At 35.8% G+C, this 17,329-nt stretch overlaps 3 protein-coding genes across 3 annotated transcripts; all 3 read right to left on the bottom strand.

Annotated features, from left to right (window-relative positions):
• Window positions 1–2,000: 2,000 nt before the first annotated feature.
• LOC142235451 (uncharacterized) lies at window positions 2,001–2,639 on the bottom strand. The gene has a single exon (XM_075306706.1). It carries the CDS (start codon window positions 2,637–2,639, stop codon window positions 2,001–2,003), a length of 639 nt encoding a protein of 212 aa, XP_075162821.1.
• An 829-nt stretch (window positions 2,640–3,468) lies between these two features.
• LOC142235450 (uncharacterized) lies at window positions 3,469–3,999 on the bottom strand. Its single transcript, XM_075306705.1, has one exon. It carries the CDS (start codon window positions 3,997–3,999, stop codon window positions 3,469–3,471), a length of 531 nt encoding a protein of 176 aa, XP_075162820.1.
• Window positions 4,000–4,004: 5 nt separating this feature from the next.
• LOC142235449 (uncharacterized) lies at window positions 4,005–9,478 on the bottom strand. The gene is made up of 3 exons (XM_075306704.1): window positions 9,329–9,478; window positions 4,333–5,594; window positions 4,005–4,278 (listed from the first exon to the last, which is right to left on the bottom strand). The coding sequence occupies exons 1-3, from the start codon at window positions 9,476–9,478 to the stop codon at window positions 4,005–4,007; spliced, it is 1,686 nt and encodes a 561-aa protein (XP_075162819.1).
• Window positions 9,479–17,329: the final 7,851 nt, after the last annotated feature.

Below are 17,329 nucleotides of genomic sequence, written 5' to 3'. Positions count from 1 at the left end.
ATTGCACAAAGGACTTATAATATAGTAAATCAATTCTTCAGCAAGACAAAATCCAAAATTAAGAAAGAAGACAAGTCAAACGTAGTATATAAGATCAAATGCAATGGAAATGATTCGGATACTTGCCAAAAAGTATATGTTGGTACAACGAGAACCAAATTAAAAACTAGACTCTCAGGGTATAAATCTGATCAGAAAGACACTGATAAGCCCTTGGAGCAAAAGACGGCACTTGCAGCACATTGCACTTTAACAGGACACCTTAAGGACGTATATATTTTGACGCAAGAAAACAACTATAAAAGGAGATTTACACTGGAGATGCTACATATTATAAATGTACCTGCAGAAAGACGGATGAATTTTAAGACTGATACGGACCATTGTGCACATATTTATAGAAATATTGTACAAAAATATAGAAAGACGAATTAGCTTTTAGTTGTAAATATACTCTCTTCTGAACAAGTTCACTGTTTTTTCAATTTAAATGTAATTATCCGTGTTTTTCAAGTATTGATATATATTTTGTTAATTAATGTGTTAACCCCCATTTTCATAAAGCTCCGTTAGTGTTCCGTTAACTAACCAACTTTTAAACCGTATTATGGAAGAAGCTGTCATCTTGCCTTTATATTCCATAGGCCAGTTAGAAACTTAACTGATGAAAATTTTTCAGTTAAAGTTATCCGGAGAGAAGATAATTGCAATTTACTTTCTGTTAACTGGCAGTTAAAGCCTAACGGAGCTACATGAAAATGGCCGTAAATGTTTTTTCTTTTTGTTTAAAGTAATTTCCCTGAAGACGAGCATCGGAGATGTCTCGAAATATTGGATATTTTCAAATAAAAAAAATTACAACTCAATAAAACAACAACATCTGTTTTTATTTACATGACCTCAAGCCAAACTAAACAAATATAATTAATTTCGTATAGCTCATAAAACTTTGCATGAAAATTGATTAAACAAATTATTTATAGTTTATATTGAAAGGGATTTTATTTAGATTTATTGCATTTCCGTCTATACATCATAGAATCCAGCAAAACGTCCACGAACAAAAGTATTGGGAGTTAAGATCATTCGCTTCCTAGCTGAAGGGACTGACGTTTGCTACTTTTTCTACATTTACGACGCGTATTTGACGTTTACAACTTTGCGACAGTCGCAAACCTAAAAAAGTTTGATACAGACCATCTCTGGTTGTCTATTTTCCGTGGGAAAATATGTTCACAATCTTTTCAAAAACTCAAAGCTTATTTTATTTTATTTATTCATTCAGAGCATGTAATTCTAAGCCTATTTGGCCAAAATAAAATAATTACAGTGGACTACTCTCTACACGGACGAAAAAGACTGTTTTTCATATGCTTGGGTGTAAAAATTATATGTTTGGAACTCAAATTTTTAAACACAATATTTTTATATATATAATTTATCAGTGAGGTGGAAAACAAATAAAAACGCAATTAAATTTTGGTTTTTAAAGAATAAATTAAAATTTAATTTATTGGCGGGGGTATTCGTACCTTCGGGTATTTGAGCGAGAGAGTAAGAGTGTCAGAATGTTTCGATAAGTCATTTTTTCATATATCGTTATAAATTGCAGGGGTGTATTTTACAATTCAAAAAACTTAAATCTAACAGGGTGTCAACCTGAACATCCCGCCCCTTTCAGGAATGCAACATAGAGGCAAGCATGAGCTAGGGGACAAAACAAGATTTCGTTTCAACATTCAAAAAATATACAAATAAAAAAACATTAACATTGATTAAATATTGGAGGTGCGGGTCGGATTATGACCACGGATGCATCGTTCACTGTCATTTCGTTGCGAATCTCTGGATTTTGCGATGTCCTATGGGATCCATTATTGCGGCGACGTCTACTTCTGCCTCAGTGCGCCAGTTGGTGAGACGATAGGATGGGCCAGACATATCTGGAACTACGAAAAATAAAATGGGGACAGCACACACAAAAAGAAAACAAGATGTTATTAATTTCGTTCATCAACAGGTAGTAGTACGAGTTTGACAACGGGCCTTGTAATGATACAACTTCCTACCCTGATGTCAACAACTCGCACCTTGTTGTCGGGGCCTAAGTAGATCTTTTCGATTCTACCTACTTTCCACTCTGGTGGAAAGTAGAAAGTAGGTCCTTTATCACTCTTTCGCCGTTTGGCGAAAGAGTGATAAAGGACCTTAAGTTTCTGCCATCTATTCACATAACCTAACGACTCAATTATCGTGTCGGGCTCCGGTGGGGAGAGAAGAGCAGAACCTATAAGGAAGTGTCCTGGGGTTAAAGGGGCCAAATCGTTCGGATTATCGCTCATAGGACTAAGGGGCCTTGAATTAAGGCATGCCTCGATTCTGGCTAACATAGTGCTGAACTCTTCAAAAGTAAACTTCTGAGAGTGAGAACCTTTCTTAAGATGAGTCTTGAAACTCTTAACTCCTGCCTCCCAAAGACCACCCATATGTGGCGCACCAGGGGGAATAAATTTCCCTTCTAATAATTGGAAGGCGTTAAGCGAAATAAGATTGTGCTTCACTTCAGCGAGAAATCGGGCTTGGTCTCTGCCAGGAACATTAGAAGCTCCCACAAAAGATGTCCCATAATCAGAAAACATCTTAGAAGGACAACCTCTTCGGGAAAAAAAAACCGAGTAAAGCAGACAAACACAAGCACATATCCTTTAGTGATACGGCAACCTCCACCAATGTAGGTCTTAATATCAAAGGGGCCTGCAAAGTCGACTCCAGTGCATGTAAACGGGCGAGACAATGTAGTTCTCTCAGGGGGAAGAGCGGCCATAATTTGGTCGACAGTTTTCTTCCGAAACAATACGCATGCACGGCAATTATGGATGATTGTTCTGACGAGATTCTTCAGTCTAATCTCATCAATCTCAACATTAATGAATTTTCACCATGTACCGTATTCCTGTGAATATACTCCAGGTACAATTTGGTAAACCGGGCATCATAGGGTAGAATTTTGGGGAATCTCTCGTCATAGGTGAGAGTAGGGGAACGCGCAAGTCTACCATTCATCCGCATAAATCCAAGAGAATCTATAAACGGATTGAAATTCAACAGAGGGCTCTTTCGAGATAACTGCGCATTGTTCTCCAGCGCCACATATTCAGGGAAATGACGACGCTGGCAGAGGACAACAAGACGACCTTTCACAAAGTTGATTTAACCCTGTTCCAAATTGAAGGATGAATGCGTCTGTGTCGATTTAAACTTCGGGTGTATCTGATGAAAGAATCTGAATACATATGCCAAAACTCTCAGGGCTCTGGATAAATCAGAGAAACGGGCCAAAATATCATCAGGAGGGGATAATTGGTTCAAATTGACTCGAATCGGTTTAGTCTCAAGATTCGTCATGATTCTAAACGTAAATTTTGGCCATTCGGAGCGAGGGCGACATAACCAAGCTGGACCTTTCCACTATAGGTTATTCGTTAGAAGATCGCGCGCTGACGAACCTCTCGAGGCTATATCAGCGGGATTATCGTGTGATAGAACATGATGCCAATTATTAGTACCGATCTTAGTAGATATGTTAGCTACTCGATTAGCAACAAACGTAGGCCAGTGGGACGGGGGCTCCTGAAGCCACGACAAAACTATTGTCAAATCAGTCCAATAGAATGTCTCAATTTCTGGGAGACTCAGCTCGGAGCGTATAGTCTCAACCATATCCGCCAATAGAGTTGCACCGCAGAGCTCTAAACGGGGCAAGGATTCAACCTTGATTGGCGCTACCTTAGTTCGTGCTGCCAGTAGATGCGTGACATAATCACCAGGGGCGTTTTTAATTCGGACGTATAGTGAAGCCGAATATGCTTTCTCAGAAGCATCACAAAATGCATGAAGCTGAAATTCGTGGTCTGGGCTGAAACTAACCCATCGGGGGATCTCTATCCGTTCGATTTCACTATAGTCGTCCAAAAACGCAAACCATCTATTCAGAGTCATGGGTTTCAAACATCGTCCCAATCTGTTTTGTCTTTCCAAATTTGTTGCATTATAATCTTAGCAACTATAATCTTAGGGGCCAGCCAACCGGCTGGGTCAAACAATTTAGCAATCTCAGACAAAACAGCTCGTTTGGTGACGGAAGATCTAGTAGGGGCTGAAACCAGCTTGAAAAAGAAAACATCTTTTCCAGCGTTCCAACGTAAACCCAGAATCTTGGCGGTACTCTCATTGGAAATATTCAAAAAATCATTATTCAATAAATATTCGGGGGTAAATCTAACAAAAGGCCTTGCACATTAGAAGTCCATTTTCTAATGTTTTAGATTAAACCCAGCAGAACCTAGAACTTCTGTAAGTTCATCACGGCTCTTCATGGCATCATCTAAACTGTGAGCTCCTGCCAAAATGTCATCGACATACATCTGCGAACGTATTATCTCCGCAGCAGTCGGGAACTCACCCTCAACGTCATCAGCCAGTTTAAGTAGGGTCCGAATAGCTAAATATGGGGCACAGTTCACACCAAATGTGACCGTGTTCAATTCGAAATCTCGAATCACATCATCAGGGGCTAAACGGAAAACAATTCGCTGATATGACGCTTGATCGGGGTGAATCAGAATTTGTCTATACATCTTCTCGATGTCAGCATTGAAGACAAATCTAAATAATCTCCATCGGAGAATCAAAACAATTAGATTTGCTTGTAGAACGGGTCCAGTATACAATACGTTATTAAGACTAACGCCATTAGAAGTGAGGCTGGAAGCATTAAATACCACACGTAATTTAGTGGTGGCGCTGTCAGGCTTGAAAACAGCGTGATGGGGTAAATAATACACAGTATCAGAAGAATTTACCTGATTCTCATCAACCATGACCATTTGTCCCAAATCAGCGTACTCTTGTAGTACCCTGTCATACTGAATCTTCAGCTCGGGATTTCTCATTAACCGCGACTCATTTCGCTTAAATTGAGAAATGGCATTATTTCGGGACAAACCAAGTTTCAAATCACGCTTAAAAGGCAGTGAAACAACATATCGACCATTATCATTACGATAAGCCGTTCGAAGGTATAATTCTTCACACCATCTATCCTCTTCTGACATAGTGCATACTTTCGGTACATCTTCGATTTCCCAAAACCTAGCAAGTTGATCATTCAACTCCATGTGGTTGTAAAATGATACCACCGACTGTAGGGGCTTGGTTTGGGTGACTTTGCCAGTCACGATCCAACCGAAAACTGATTTCTGGGCAATAAGGTCACCATTAGGGTGCTTATGAACATCAGTATGCATTATCCGAGAATATATGTCACCACCCAGTAAAAGGTCCATATGAGAACATTTTAGATCACACATTGTGATCTCGGGCAGGTTTACATCTAATAGCTGTGACAATGAATAAGTTGGCAAACGACCAGTTAATTTGTCATACGCATCTGTCGACAGCTCAAAAGTTGGGTCAATAGGGGAGCACAATGAGATCCTACAAACATTAGTAGACTTCGCCGATATCGTGTCGTTTAGGCCAACAATATTCGCAGAAGTAACTGGGAATATCGGCAAAGCAAGTATCTTTTGCAACTTTCGGGAAATGAAAGTTGCTTGCGAGGCAGGATCGATCAATGCTCTAGCCCAGGGATCCGGAGCGGAGCGGAGCAAGCCCTTTTTTGCCGGAGCGGGAGCGGCATCTCTAAAATCCGGAGCGGAGCGGGAGCGGAGCGGTTTCCAAATGAAAAACCGCTCCGCTCCGAATAAAATATTACTTGAATGAAATGTGTAACTTTGAAATTACACTGTGTAGGTAATTTCAAATATAGCTAGTACTTAGCGTAGTGTGAGTAAACGTTTAAAATGTACGATATGTATTTTTGTACGTACGTACATTGGGAAAAACACAACGTGTTTTTTTAGTAATTGGTTTCAAAAATGGCAAATGTCAAAATATATCTCTAGCATGTGTTGTAAAAGTAACAATAGTACTTTCGATCAATTTAATCCCGTATTACTACAAAGATGTTTGTAATGAACGTCAAATAAATGCAATTAAAATATCTTATTTATATTTAATTTTTTAGTTTTCTGAAAAAAATATTGTCGTGAAGTCAAAGATTTCATGTCCTTAGAATAAGAATGCAAATTTTGCTTAACATGGAAGACGCATTTCTCTAAAATAAAGTTTTTTCCTTGTCCAAATGTCAATAAACTTTTGAATGAAGTTGTAATGTCCTTATAATTAAGTGATTTTACTTAAAAATGTGTATCATAACATGAAAGATACAATTTTTGAGGTAAGGTCAGCGTGACTTTAATAATTAAGAAAAATTCTTTAAAATTAATAAAATTGTCTTTAAATTTGTTTCCTTTTGCATCTTGCCTACAAAGCAAAAAATCGGTAAAAAATAAGACATGTTTTTCAACACTTTATTTTAAAGACGCTTTTTACTTGAAACATAGCATAATTTCTACTGGAAATCGAGTCTCAATACGGAAAAAAATTTTCGTTAACTCGTTTTTAAAGGATTTTGATAACAACTGACGAAAAAAAATCTAAAAAAATGAAAAATTAACATTTGCTTCCTAGAAGCAAGTACATAACCCCGAAATTTAAAAAAGAATTGCGTCTTTAAAGTATTCTTACTTGTATTCTCCTTCTTTGGCTCGGAATTAATACCCAAACTGTTAAAGTAAAGACAAAATCTTTGGAACCGGGCATGCTTTTTTTCAGTGTAAGGACATTCATATTTGCTTTACTATTGTACTATATCCTAGCATTCTCTTATTTCTGATATTAGTTATCGAAAATTTAATTAAAATTATGGATAGTTTCAATTTTGGTTGAAAAATGTGCGCATATACATTTATTTTAATTTTTTCTCACATTGAAAACTAATGACTTCATTTGTATTATTGCATGTCTACTTTTTTTGAGAACGAACATTTCTTAAAAACGCTGTTCGAAAATGTATTTTTACAATAAAGGGAAAAAAGCGAAATTAGGTAACACTAGATCTGAGTAAGAATATTCGTAGGTATACCACGGGCTGATTTCGATGGAGGTTGTTGCAAACATAAACATACACTCACACATTACAAATATAACAAAACCTCTTCTCTACGTCTGTTGCAAAACCAAAAAAAAAACTTTCGGAGAGTAGTTACTTCTACTCTGTGTATAGACTTTCAATTCCAATCAGCGTTGCCGTTTTGGTCCGATCGGACCAAAATTGGTCCAAAAGATTTCTAATTTTTGAATTTGGTCCGATGGTCGGACCAAACAGAATTTGGTCCATTTTGGTCCATTTTCATAAATTTGGTTTCTATCACATATTAAATAGTAGATGGTGCACCGCAAAGAATATTGTCGGGAGGCCAAATACTTCACATGCTTCAAATACGAATTTTGCTTAGAATAGAAGACGTATTTCTCTGAAAAAAAGTTTTTCCTTGTCTAAAAGTCTCTAAACTTTTCAATGAAGTCTGTTTATCCTTATAGCTAAATGATTCGACATAAAAATGTGTATCCTAACATGAATGAAAATTTTGTTTTAATGAAGTCAAAATGGATTTAATATTTCTGAAAAAATCTTCAAAATTAATAAAATGTTTTAACACATTGTTTTAAAGTCATTGTACCCTAAACCACATAGTGGTTAGGGTATAATAAGTTTGATCGGCCAAAAAATGTGCCTACCAGAAATATTGATTTTAGACCCCATAAAATATCTACCGATCGACTCAGAATCACCTCCTGAGTCGATCTAGCGCTTGGTGTCCGTCCGTCCGTCTGTCCATGTATTTTTTGTTCACAGGATTCCAGTCGCAATTATTAACCGATTTTGATGAAATTTGGTACAGGGAGTTTTTTGGGCACAAGGACGAAGAAATCGGATCAAATTTAGATACAGCTCCCATATATATGTATCGCCCGATTTCGACAAATGGGGTCACGTTGCGCTTTTCTTTCAAACGGCAAAAGGTAATCTTTTCCATCGCCCTTCAAGTCTGCAAAATTTCATCCAAATCGGTTCAGATTTAGATATAGTTCTCATATATAAATATCGCCCGATTTTCCCAGATTTAGCTATAGCTCCCATATATATGTACCGCCCGATTTTTCTAAATATTGCAATAAAACCCTTATTTATCAACCGATCTTACTCAAAGTTTGCTAAATGTAATCTACTATAGCAATAACTACCCAGCAAAAAAAGCGTCGCCAAAAAAGTAATGAAAATGTTCTTTTTGGATCCGGAAGTGGTACAAAATTGACGCAGAAGCGATGAATTTAACATGGGCTTGTCATAGGACAGAAGTCCTCCATTTCAACAGCCGTTGCACTGAATTTGCATCACTTCTTTAGGTGTGATCCAAATTCAATGTTTTGGATGTAAATTAAAAAATTCTGTGATATTTTGTGAAATAAATCATTTTTATAATTTTTTATAATTTTTAATGGATTCTAACGCTTGTCGGAAACGTCTCAAAACCTCAAATATTTTCAAAAATTCACAATTTTTTCAGATTGGATTTAGCATTTTTTTCGACAAAATTTAAATGATTTGTACCATTTTATGAATTCTTACTCTGGTTTTAACCTATTTGAAACAAAAAACTTTAAATCACCTATTAAAAGTATGAAAAAACCAAGATATAAAAAATTGAATTAAAAGAACTTCCTGGGTAGTTAAAATAAAGAACATCATTGGGAGTGCATCTTCTGGAAGTGCTTTTAAAGTTGTGCATTTGGAAGAACTTCCAAATTTTTTTGCTGGGTATATGTGCGAAATATCATCGAAATCGGTTCAGATTTAGATATAGTTCTCATATATATGTATAGCCCGATTTTCCCAAATTTGGCCATAGAACCCTTATTTACTAACCGATCTTACTCAAAGTTGGCTAGATCCAGTCCACTATAGTACTAACGGTATGTGCAAAATTTCATCGAAATCGGTTCAGATGTAGATATAGCTCCCATGTATGTATCGCCCGATTTTGAAAAATTCGCCCCTAATAACCTTATTTTTGACCGTAGAGGCCTCATTTCTTAACTGATCTTTCTCAAATTTTGCACAAGGTAACCTTTTGTGGTATTAATTAAACCCGCAAAATATTATGCAAATTGGTTCAGATTATATAATTATATAATATACTATAATTTTCTCGAAGAGGAGCGGAGCGTGGAGCGGAGCGGAGCCATTTTTTTTCTCGGAGCGGAGCGTGGAGCGGAGCGTTTTTCTTTTCTCCGGAGCGGGAGCGGAGCGGAGCGAAAAAAATGGACCGCTCCGGATCCCTGCTCTAGCCGAACACTTTACGCCATGACAACACAATTCTACCACAGTAGTTCCCATAAGAACTGTAGAAAACTGTGATGTTTCCATAGCAGTTGCAAAAGTTTGCAACGAACGGGCAGCCTCTGATGTAGAAGGAACATCCTCAGAAGCTGATCGGGCTGGATTTCCCATATCGCGGATCATTCAAGGTCGTGAGCTCGAATCTTGACTTACTTGTGTTGAAGATTCCCTTCTATGCAAGTGAGATTGATGTCTTTGTTTGCAGAAGAAACATATATTCGAGCTCTTACAATTGCTAAAAGTGTGCGACGATGCTAGACAATTTGTGCAACATTTGAGTCGTTTGACGGTTTCCAATCGATTGTTCGAAGAAATTACTCGCATAATCGAAGGGGATGCGATTCGGAACAAAGAGGACATTTCTACTGAGGATTAGATGGTACAGTCGTAGCGAAGCTCTTAAAACTTCTATTACCATTACTATTAGTACTTGACTTTCGCTTTGGGCTAGTAGGCTTTTTAACATAACTCGGACCAGATGTCGAAATATTATAGGCCATCTGAAAACCCTCATTAGTAATCGGACATGTCTTCATAATATCACGGGCTTCACCTTCCGTCTTTTGCATCAGATAATACATTTTCTGAATGTTACTGATGTGTTCATTATCTTTATATAGGGCAGAGAACATATCTCTAAACGTGGGCTACGATTTATAATCACCAGAAAAAATCTCAGTATCACAAGGGGGAAGGTGAATTGGAAGGGATGAACTAGAAGACTTCTTCTTCGCATTGAGCTTTTCAATTAAACACTCAATAAGGGCTAGTCCACGCACATACGTCTTATATGTCGCGATATATTTTTCCTTAACTTTGGCAATATCGTCACTAGAACCCATTGTGTCACACAATTCCTCATAAATTTCACGGAAATTCTCCCAAAGTCGAATAATTTCATGCTTATGAATATTGAGGCTGTGGACGGTGTGATCCTCCTCTTTGAGAGAAGTCACGAACATATCCAAATCAATTAAGCGGTCTGCGCTTTTAATCAAATTCTTGATATCAGACATTATTAATTTCAATAAAATTCAAATTTCGAGTAAAAATAATTAATTCGGAATAAAAAACCGGGGTTGTAGAACACGATTCCAACAACAAACGTAAATGGTATTCAAAAAGCGACGAAATTTATTTATTATTGGCAATAAACAAATATTTAATGTGTTTGAATATTTTTCATAAATTAAAAAATATTCCAATTTTGGTCTTACCAACACCACTGTGCAACAAAACTACGTATTAGTATATGATACAATGTGCAAGAATCAAAAATATTTCAAACGGGCGCAACTACGGGGTTAGTTCGATATCACTATTATTTATTATACGGAACAGTCACAATTGCCTTTTACTTGCAATATTTTCCAATAATTAATCAATTAAAATAATTAATTTGAATATTTATTTTTCAATGTAAAATAATTTTCAAAATTATTTAATGAACAACTTTTGTTCCTATCGGGCCCACTGTGCAATGTTCAGTTACAACTCACTCGAACATGCAATGCAACAACAATTGAATGCAACACACACACGTATGTACGTATAACAGTCAACCACACTACTTGATAAGAGAGACGGGAGTGGGGGTAATCAAAGATTATAGAAGAGGAAGATGGGAGATTGGCTACTGAGCACATCAAACCATTTACCACATTAGTTTAATACTCGAACCAAACGCGTATACGACCAAAGATAATAAAAGACGAAGATGGGAGATTGGCTACTGAGCACATCAAACCATTTACCACATTAGTTTAATACTCGAACCAAACGCGTATACGACAAGTATTGACATAGCATTAAAATGCACATAAAAAGAAATTAAGAGCACGAAATAAATTTCCATAAAGGGGAAAATGTAATTTTTTTTGTTGTTGCCTAAAATTTATCATTCTTTCATTAAGAAAATTAAATTTTTCATTTCAAAAATAAAAACTAAAAACAACTAAAAGGTTACAAACATGTATTAAACTAATCTGGTAAATGCAACATTTGGTATGACGTAAGCCAATCTCCCATCTTCCTCTTTTATTATCTTTGTATACGACAAGTATTGACATAGCATTAAAATGCAAATAAAAAGAAATTAAGAGCACGAAATAAATTTCCATAAAGGGGAAAATGTAATTTTTTTTGTTGTTGTCTAAAATTTAACATAGTTTCATTAAGAAAATTAAAATTTTCATTTAAAAAATAAAAACGAAAAACAACTAAAAGATTACAAACATGTATTAAACTAATCTGGTAAATGCAACATTTGGTATGACGCAAGCCAATCTCCCATCCAAAGATTATAGAAGAGGAAGAGATTGGCTACTGAACACATCAAACCATTTACCACATTAGTTTAATACTCGAACCAAACGCGTATACGACAAGTATTGACATAGCATTAAAATGCAAATAAAAATAAATTAAGAGCACGAAATAAATTTCCATAAAGGGGAAAATGTAATCTTTTTGTTGTTGCCTAAAATTTAACTTTGTTCCATTAAGAAAATTACATTTTTCATTTAAAAAATAAAAACGAAAAACAACTAAAAGATTACAAACATGTATTAAACTAATCTGGTAAATGCAACATTTGGTATGACGCAAGCCGATCTCCCATCTTCCTCAAATCTATAATCTTTGCTCCCATCTTCCTCAAATCTATAATCTTTGGTTAGAAACCAAAGCGTATGGGCAAATGAAAATACAACAACAACACACAGGCAAACGAAATAGTGACTTTGTATTTATTATTTCTTTTATTTTATTGATATTCTTGCACTTTTGTTTACTTTACTTTCACCACTAATAAATGTCAACAACCTTATCTTGGTGTGATGATTATTTTAGGGGAAAACAAAGGTAATGGCCAATAGTTTAGGGGGCAAAAATACCAAATATATCCAATGGATTTTCGGGCTCTAAAAAGAGAAGCTCAATGATAAATTATTTTATTTTGAATCTCGGGCGGTTTAATCCGGTTTGAAGAACCTATGGAAAGGCGGGGAATTAGATAAAATAATTTATTAGTGAGGGGGAAAACAAATAAAAACGCAATTAAATTTTGGTTTTTAAAGAATAAATGAATTATTAATTTGGTTTTTAATAATAAATTAATTAATTCAATTTATTGGCGGGGGTATTCGTACCTTCGGGTATTTGAGCGAGAGAGTAAGTGTCAGAATGTTTCGATAAGTCATTTTTTCATATATCGTTATAAATTGCAGGGGTGTATTTTACAATTGATAAAACTTAAATCTAACAGGGTGTCAACCTGAACAATTGGAAAAATACTATGTGTGAATATAAACAAGTATAAATTTACAAATTTGAAGTAAACATATATATGTTGTGATATAAGACCGCCAAAAATTGTATATGCTTAAGTAAAAAGATTAAAATGAGCATTCGGAGAGAAAAATCATTCTGAACCAAGAGAAAAGACATTTAAAAACAAGTAAGGAAAGTCTAAAGTCGGGCGGACTATATTATACCCTGCACCACTTTGTAGCTCTAAATTTTCGATACCATATCACATCCGTCAAATGTGTTGGGTGCTATATAAAGGGTGATTCTTTTGAGGTTAGGATTTTCATGCATTAGTATTTGACAGATCACGTGGGATTTCAGACATGGTGTCAAAGAGAAAGATGCTCAGTATGCTTTGACATTTCATCATGAATAGACTTACTAACGAGCAACGCTTGCAAATCATTGAATTTTATTACCAAAATCAGTGGCAGAAAATCCGCTTTTTTATCGACAAATTTTGTTCAGCGATGAGGCTCATTTCTGGTTGAATGGCTACGTAAATAAGCAAAATTGCCGCATTTGGAGTGAAGAGCAACCAGAAGCCGTTCAAGAACTGCCCATGCATCCCGAAAAATGCACTGTTTGGTGTGGTTTGTACGCTGGTGGAATCATTGGACCGTATTTTTTCAAAGATGCTGTTGGACGCAACGTTACGGTGAATGGCGATCGCTATCGTTCGATGCTAACAAACTTTTTGTTGCCAAAAATGGTAGAACTGAACTTGGTTGACATGTGGTTTCAACAAGATGGCGCTACATGCCACACAGCTCGCGATTCTATGGCCATTTTGAGGGAAAACTTCGGAGAACAATTCATCTCAAGAAATGGACCGGTAAGTTGGCCACCAAGATCATGCGATTTGACGCCTTTAGACTATTTTTTGTGGGGCTACGTCAAGTCTAAAGTCTACAGAAATAAGCCAGCAACTATTCCAGCTTTGGAAGACAACATTTCCGAAGAAATTCGGGCTATTCCGGCCGAAATGCTCGAAAAAGTTGCCCAAAATTGGACTTTCCGAATGGACCACCTAAGACGCAGCCGCGGTCAACATTTAAATGAAATTATCTTCAAAAAGTAAATGTCATGAACCAATCTAACGTTTCAAATAAAGAACCGATGATATTTTGCAAATTTTATGCGTTTTTTTTTTTTAAAAGTTATCAAGCTCTTAACAAATCACCCTTTATAAAGGCTTGTCCCAAATACATACATTTAAATATCACTCGATTTGGACAGAATTTGATCGACTTTTACAAAATCTATAGACTCAAAATTTAAGTTGGCTAATGCACTAGGGTGGAACACAATTTTAGTAAAAAAATATGGGAAACATTTAAATCTGAAGCAATTTTAAGGAAACTTCGCAAAAGTTTATTTATGATTTATCGCTCGATATATATGTATTAGAAGTTTAGGAAAATTAGAGTAATTTTTACAACTTTTCGACTAAGCAGTGGCGATTTAACAAGGAAAATGTTGGTATTTTGACAATTTTCGTCGAAATCAGAAAAACATATAAAGGGTGATTTGTTAAGAGCTTGATAACTTTTTTTAAAAAAAAAACGCCTAAAATTTGCAAAATCTCATCGGTTCTTTATTTGAAACGTTAGATTGGTCCATGACATTTACTTTTTGAAGATAATTTCATTTAAATTTTGACCGCGGCTGCGTCTTAGGTGGTCCATTCGGAAAGTCCAATTTTGGGCAACTTTTTCGAGCATTTCGGCCGGAATAGCCCGAATTTCTTCGGAAATGTTGTCTTCCAAAGCTGGAATAGTTGCTGGCTTATTTCTGTAGACTTTAGACTTGACGTAGCCCCACAAAAAATAGTCTAAAGGCGTCAAATCGCATGATCTTGGTGGCCAACTTACCGGTCCATTTCTTGAGATGAATTGTTCTCCGAAGTTTTCCCTCAAAATGGCCATAGAATCGCGAGCTGTGTGGCATGTAGCGCCATCTTGTTGAAACCACATGTAAACAAAGTTCAGTTCTTCCATTTTTGGCAACAAAAAGTTTGTTAGCATCGAACGATAGCGATCGCCATTCACCGTAACGTTGCGTCCAACAGCATCTTTGAAAAAATACGGTCCAATGATTCCACCAGCGTACAAACCACACCAAACAGTGCATTTTTCGGGATGCATGGGCAGTTCTTGAACGGCTTCTGGTTGCTCTTCACTCCAAATGCGGCAATTTTGCTTATTTACGTAGCCATTCAACCAGAAATGAGCCTCATCGCTGAACAAAATTTGTCGATAAAAAAGCGGATTTTCTGCCACTGATTTTGGTAATAAAATTCAATGATTTGCAAGCGTTGCTCGTTAGTAAGTCTATTCATGATGAAATGTCAAAGCATACTGAGCATCTTTCTCTTTGACACCATGTCTGAAATCCCACGTGATCTGTCAAATACTAATGCATGAAAATCCTAACCTCAAAAGAATCACCCTTTATATGGGAGCTATATCTAAATCTGAACCGATTTCAATCAAATTTGGCACACATGACTATATTACTAATTGTACTCCTAGTGCAAAATTTCAACCAAATTGGGCCAAAACTCTGGCTTCTGGGGCCATATAAGTCCATATCGGGCGAAAAATATATATGGAAGCTATATCTAAATCAGAACCGATTTCAATCAAATTTGGCACACATGACTATACTACCAATTGTACTCCTTGTGCAAAATTGGACCAAATTGGGCCAAAACTCTGGCTTTTAGGACCATATTAGTCCATATCGGGCGAAAGATATATATGGGAGCTATATCTAAATCTGAACCGATTTCAATCAAATTTTGCACACTTGACTATACGACTAAGTGATATGTTTGTACAAAATTTCAAGCAAATCGGTATAAAACTCTGGCTGCTGGGCCCATGTTAGTGCATATCGGGCGAAAGATATATATGAGAGCTATATCTAAATCTGAACCGATTTCTTCCAAAATCAATAGGGTTCTATTCTGACCCAAATTGGGAACATGTGCCAAATTTGAAGGCGATTGGACTTAAATTGCGACCTAGACTTTGATCACAAAAATGTGTTCACAGACAGACGGACGGACGGACGGACGGACAGACGGACATGATTATATCGACTCAGGGACGCACCCTGAGCATTATTGCCAAAGACACCATGTGTCTATCTCGTTTCCTTCTGGGTGTAACAAACATATGCACTAACTTATAATACCCTGTTCCACAGTGTGGCGCAGGGTATAAAAAGCATGAGTTTTGTTTATCATTTTCGCATTACTTTTTTTTGTTTCGTCAAAACAAATCGGAACGTACACTGAAAAAACAGGGAACCCACCAGGAAGAAAACTTTCGGTTAATTTTAGAAAATTTTGAATATTTGTAGAAAATTTTAACTAAGCAGTACTACAAACGTTGGCATCACGCCGATGTCATAAAAATAAGTAAATATTTTTCGACAAATACAAGAAAATTTATTAGACATAACTAAGTATTTTCACTTGTTAAAGAAAATTTTGTAGTTTGAAGAAAAAACTTGGAGTTCAAAATTGCAAGAATGTCTCTAGTGACATACGAAGTTCACGATGGACGCATTTTTGGTAAAATTTACAAATTTTAAGAAATTCTGAACTATTTTGTGGAAGACACGAATTTAGTTAATCTTTATGCTTCATTTAAGTATATTTTTTCCTCGGGTTTAGTTAATTTAACTAACGTACACAGAAAAGTATTAGAGTAAAGAAAACTTTCTACAAACATAATATTTCTATGAACTAAAATAAAGTTAAATTGGCTTTAGTGAAATAGAGAGTTCACTTTTTTTTGAGTGTAGGACGAGTAAGTCAAAATATTCAAACAAAGGTAATTAAAGGGATCTTCATAAAAACTAACTAAAGGGCACTATACACTGAAAAATAGCATGTCCGGTTCCAAAGATTGTTTCTCCATTTTAAAAATTTTGGTATTGATTCCGAGCCAATGAAGCCGAGAATTCAAGTACGGGTACTTTTAAGACACAATTCTCTTTTAAATGTGGGTTTTGTGTATTTGACTCTATGAAGCAAATTTTATTTTTTCGCTTTTTCAGCTTTTTTCATATGCTATAAAAAGTCCGTTAAAAACAAGACAGTAGAAATTGTGCTATGTTTCAAGTAAAAACGTCTTTAAAATAAAGTGTTGAAAAACATGTCCTATTTTTTAACGAATTTTTCTTTGTAGTCAAGATGCAAAAATGCAACAAATTTAAAGACAATTTCATTAGTTTTAATGGTTTTTTCTGAATTATTAAAGTCAAGTTGACCTTAGTTCAAAATTTTTTCTTTCATGTTATGATACCCATTTTCAAGTCAAATCACTTAATTATAAGGACAGCACCACTTCATTGAAAAGTTTATCGACTTTTGAACATGGAAAAAATTTTATATTAGAGAAATGCGTCGTCTAAGTTAAGCCAAATGTGTATTCTTATTTTAAGGACACGACAATACTTTTTCAGTGTACTCTTTTTTAGAGTTGCTACAATAAAATTATTAAAACATTGGGAAACAGTGAAAAATTAAACAGTAAGATCTATAAAAACAAAGTTTAGTTCCTCCTCCTCCAAGAGGAGTTGACGGATACTTTCGAAAATAAAAGCGGACATTGAGTTTGAGTTTTGCCATTAAAATTA

Source organism: Haematobia irritans, chromosome 4, assembly GCF_050003625.1.
Source record: "Haematobia irritans isolate KBUSLIRL chromosome 4, ASM5000362v1, whole genome shotgun sequence".
Classification (NCBI taxonomy): domain Eukaryota; kingdom Metazoa; phylum Arthropoda; class Insecta; order Diptera; family Muscidae; genus Haematobia; species Haematobia irritans.
The sequence above is the reverse complement of the archived record's forward strand: the minus strand, read 5'-3'. Positions and strand labels throughout refer to the sequence as shown.

What these genes read in the sequence shown, in the direction of transcription:
- LOC142235451 (XM_075306706.1), bottom strand. Translation starts at nt 2,639, where the DNA reads ATGTTTTCTGATTATGGGACATCTTTTGTGGGAGCTTCTAATGTTCCT.
- LOC142235450 (XM_075306705.1), bottom strand. Translation starts at nt 3,999, where the DNA reads ATGACTCTGAATAGATGGTTTGCGTTTTTGGACGACTATAGTGAAATC.
- LOC142235449 (XM_075306704.1), bottom strand. Translation starts at nt 9,478, where the DNA reads ATGGGAAATCCAGCCCGATCAGCTTCTGAGGATGTTCCTTCTACATCA. An exon ending in TAGAATTGTGTTGTCATGGC is followed by an intron (nt 5,595 to 9,328) that starts GTAAAGTGTTCG and finishes ATTTCCCGAAAG; the next exon opens with TTGCAAAAGATACTTGCTTT. An exon ending in GAAGTTCTAGGTTCTGCTGG is followed by an intron (nt 4,279 to 4,332) that starts GTTTAATCTAAA and finishes GCCTTTTGTTAG; the next exon opens with ATTTACCCCCGAATATTTAT.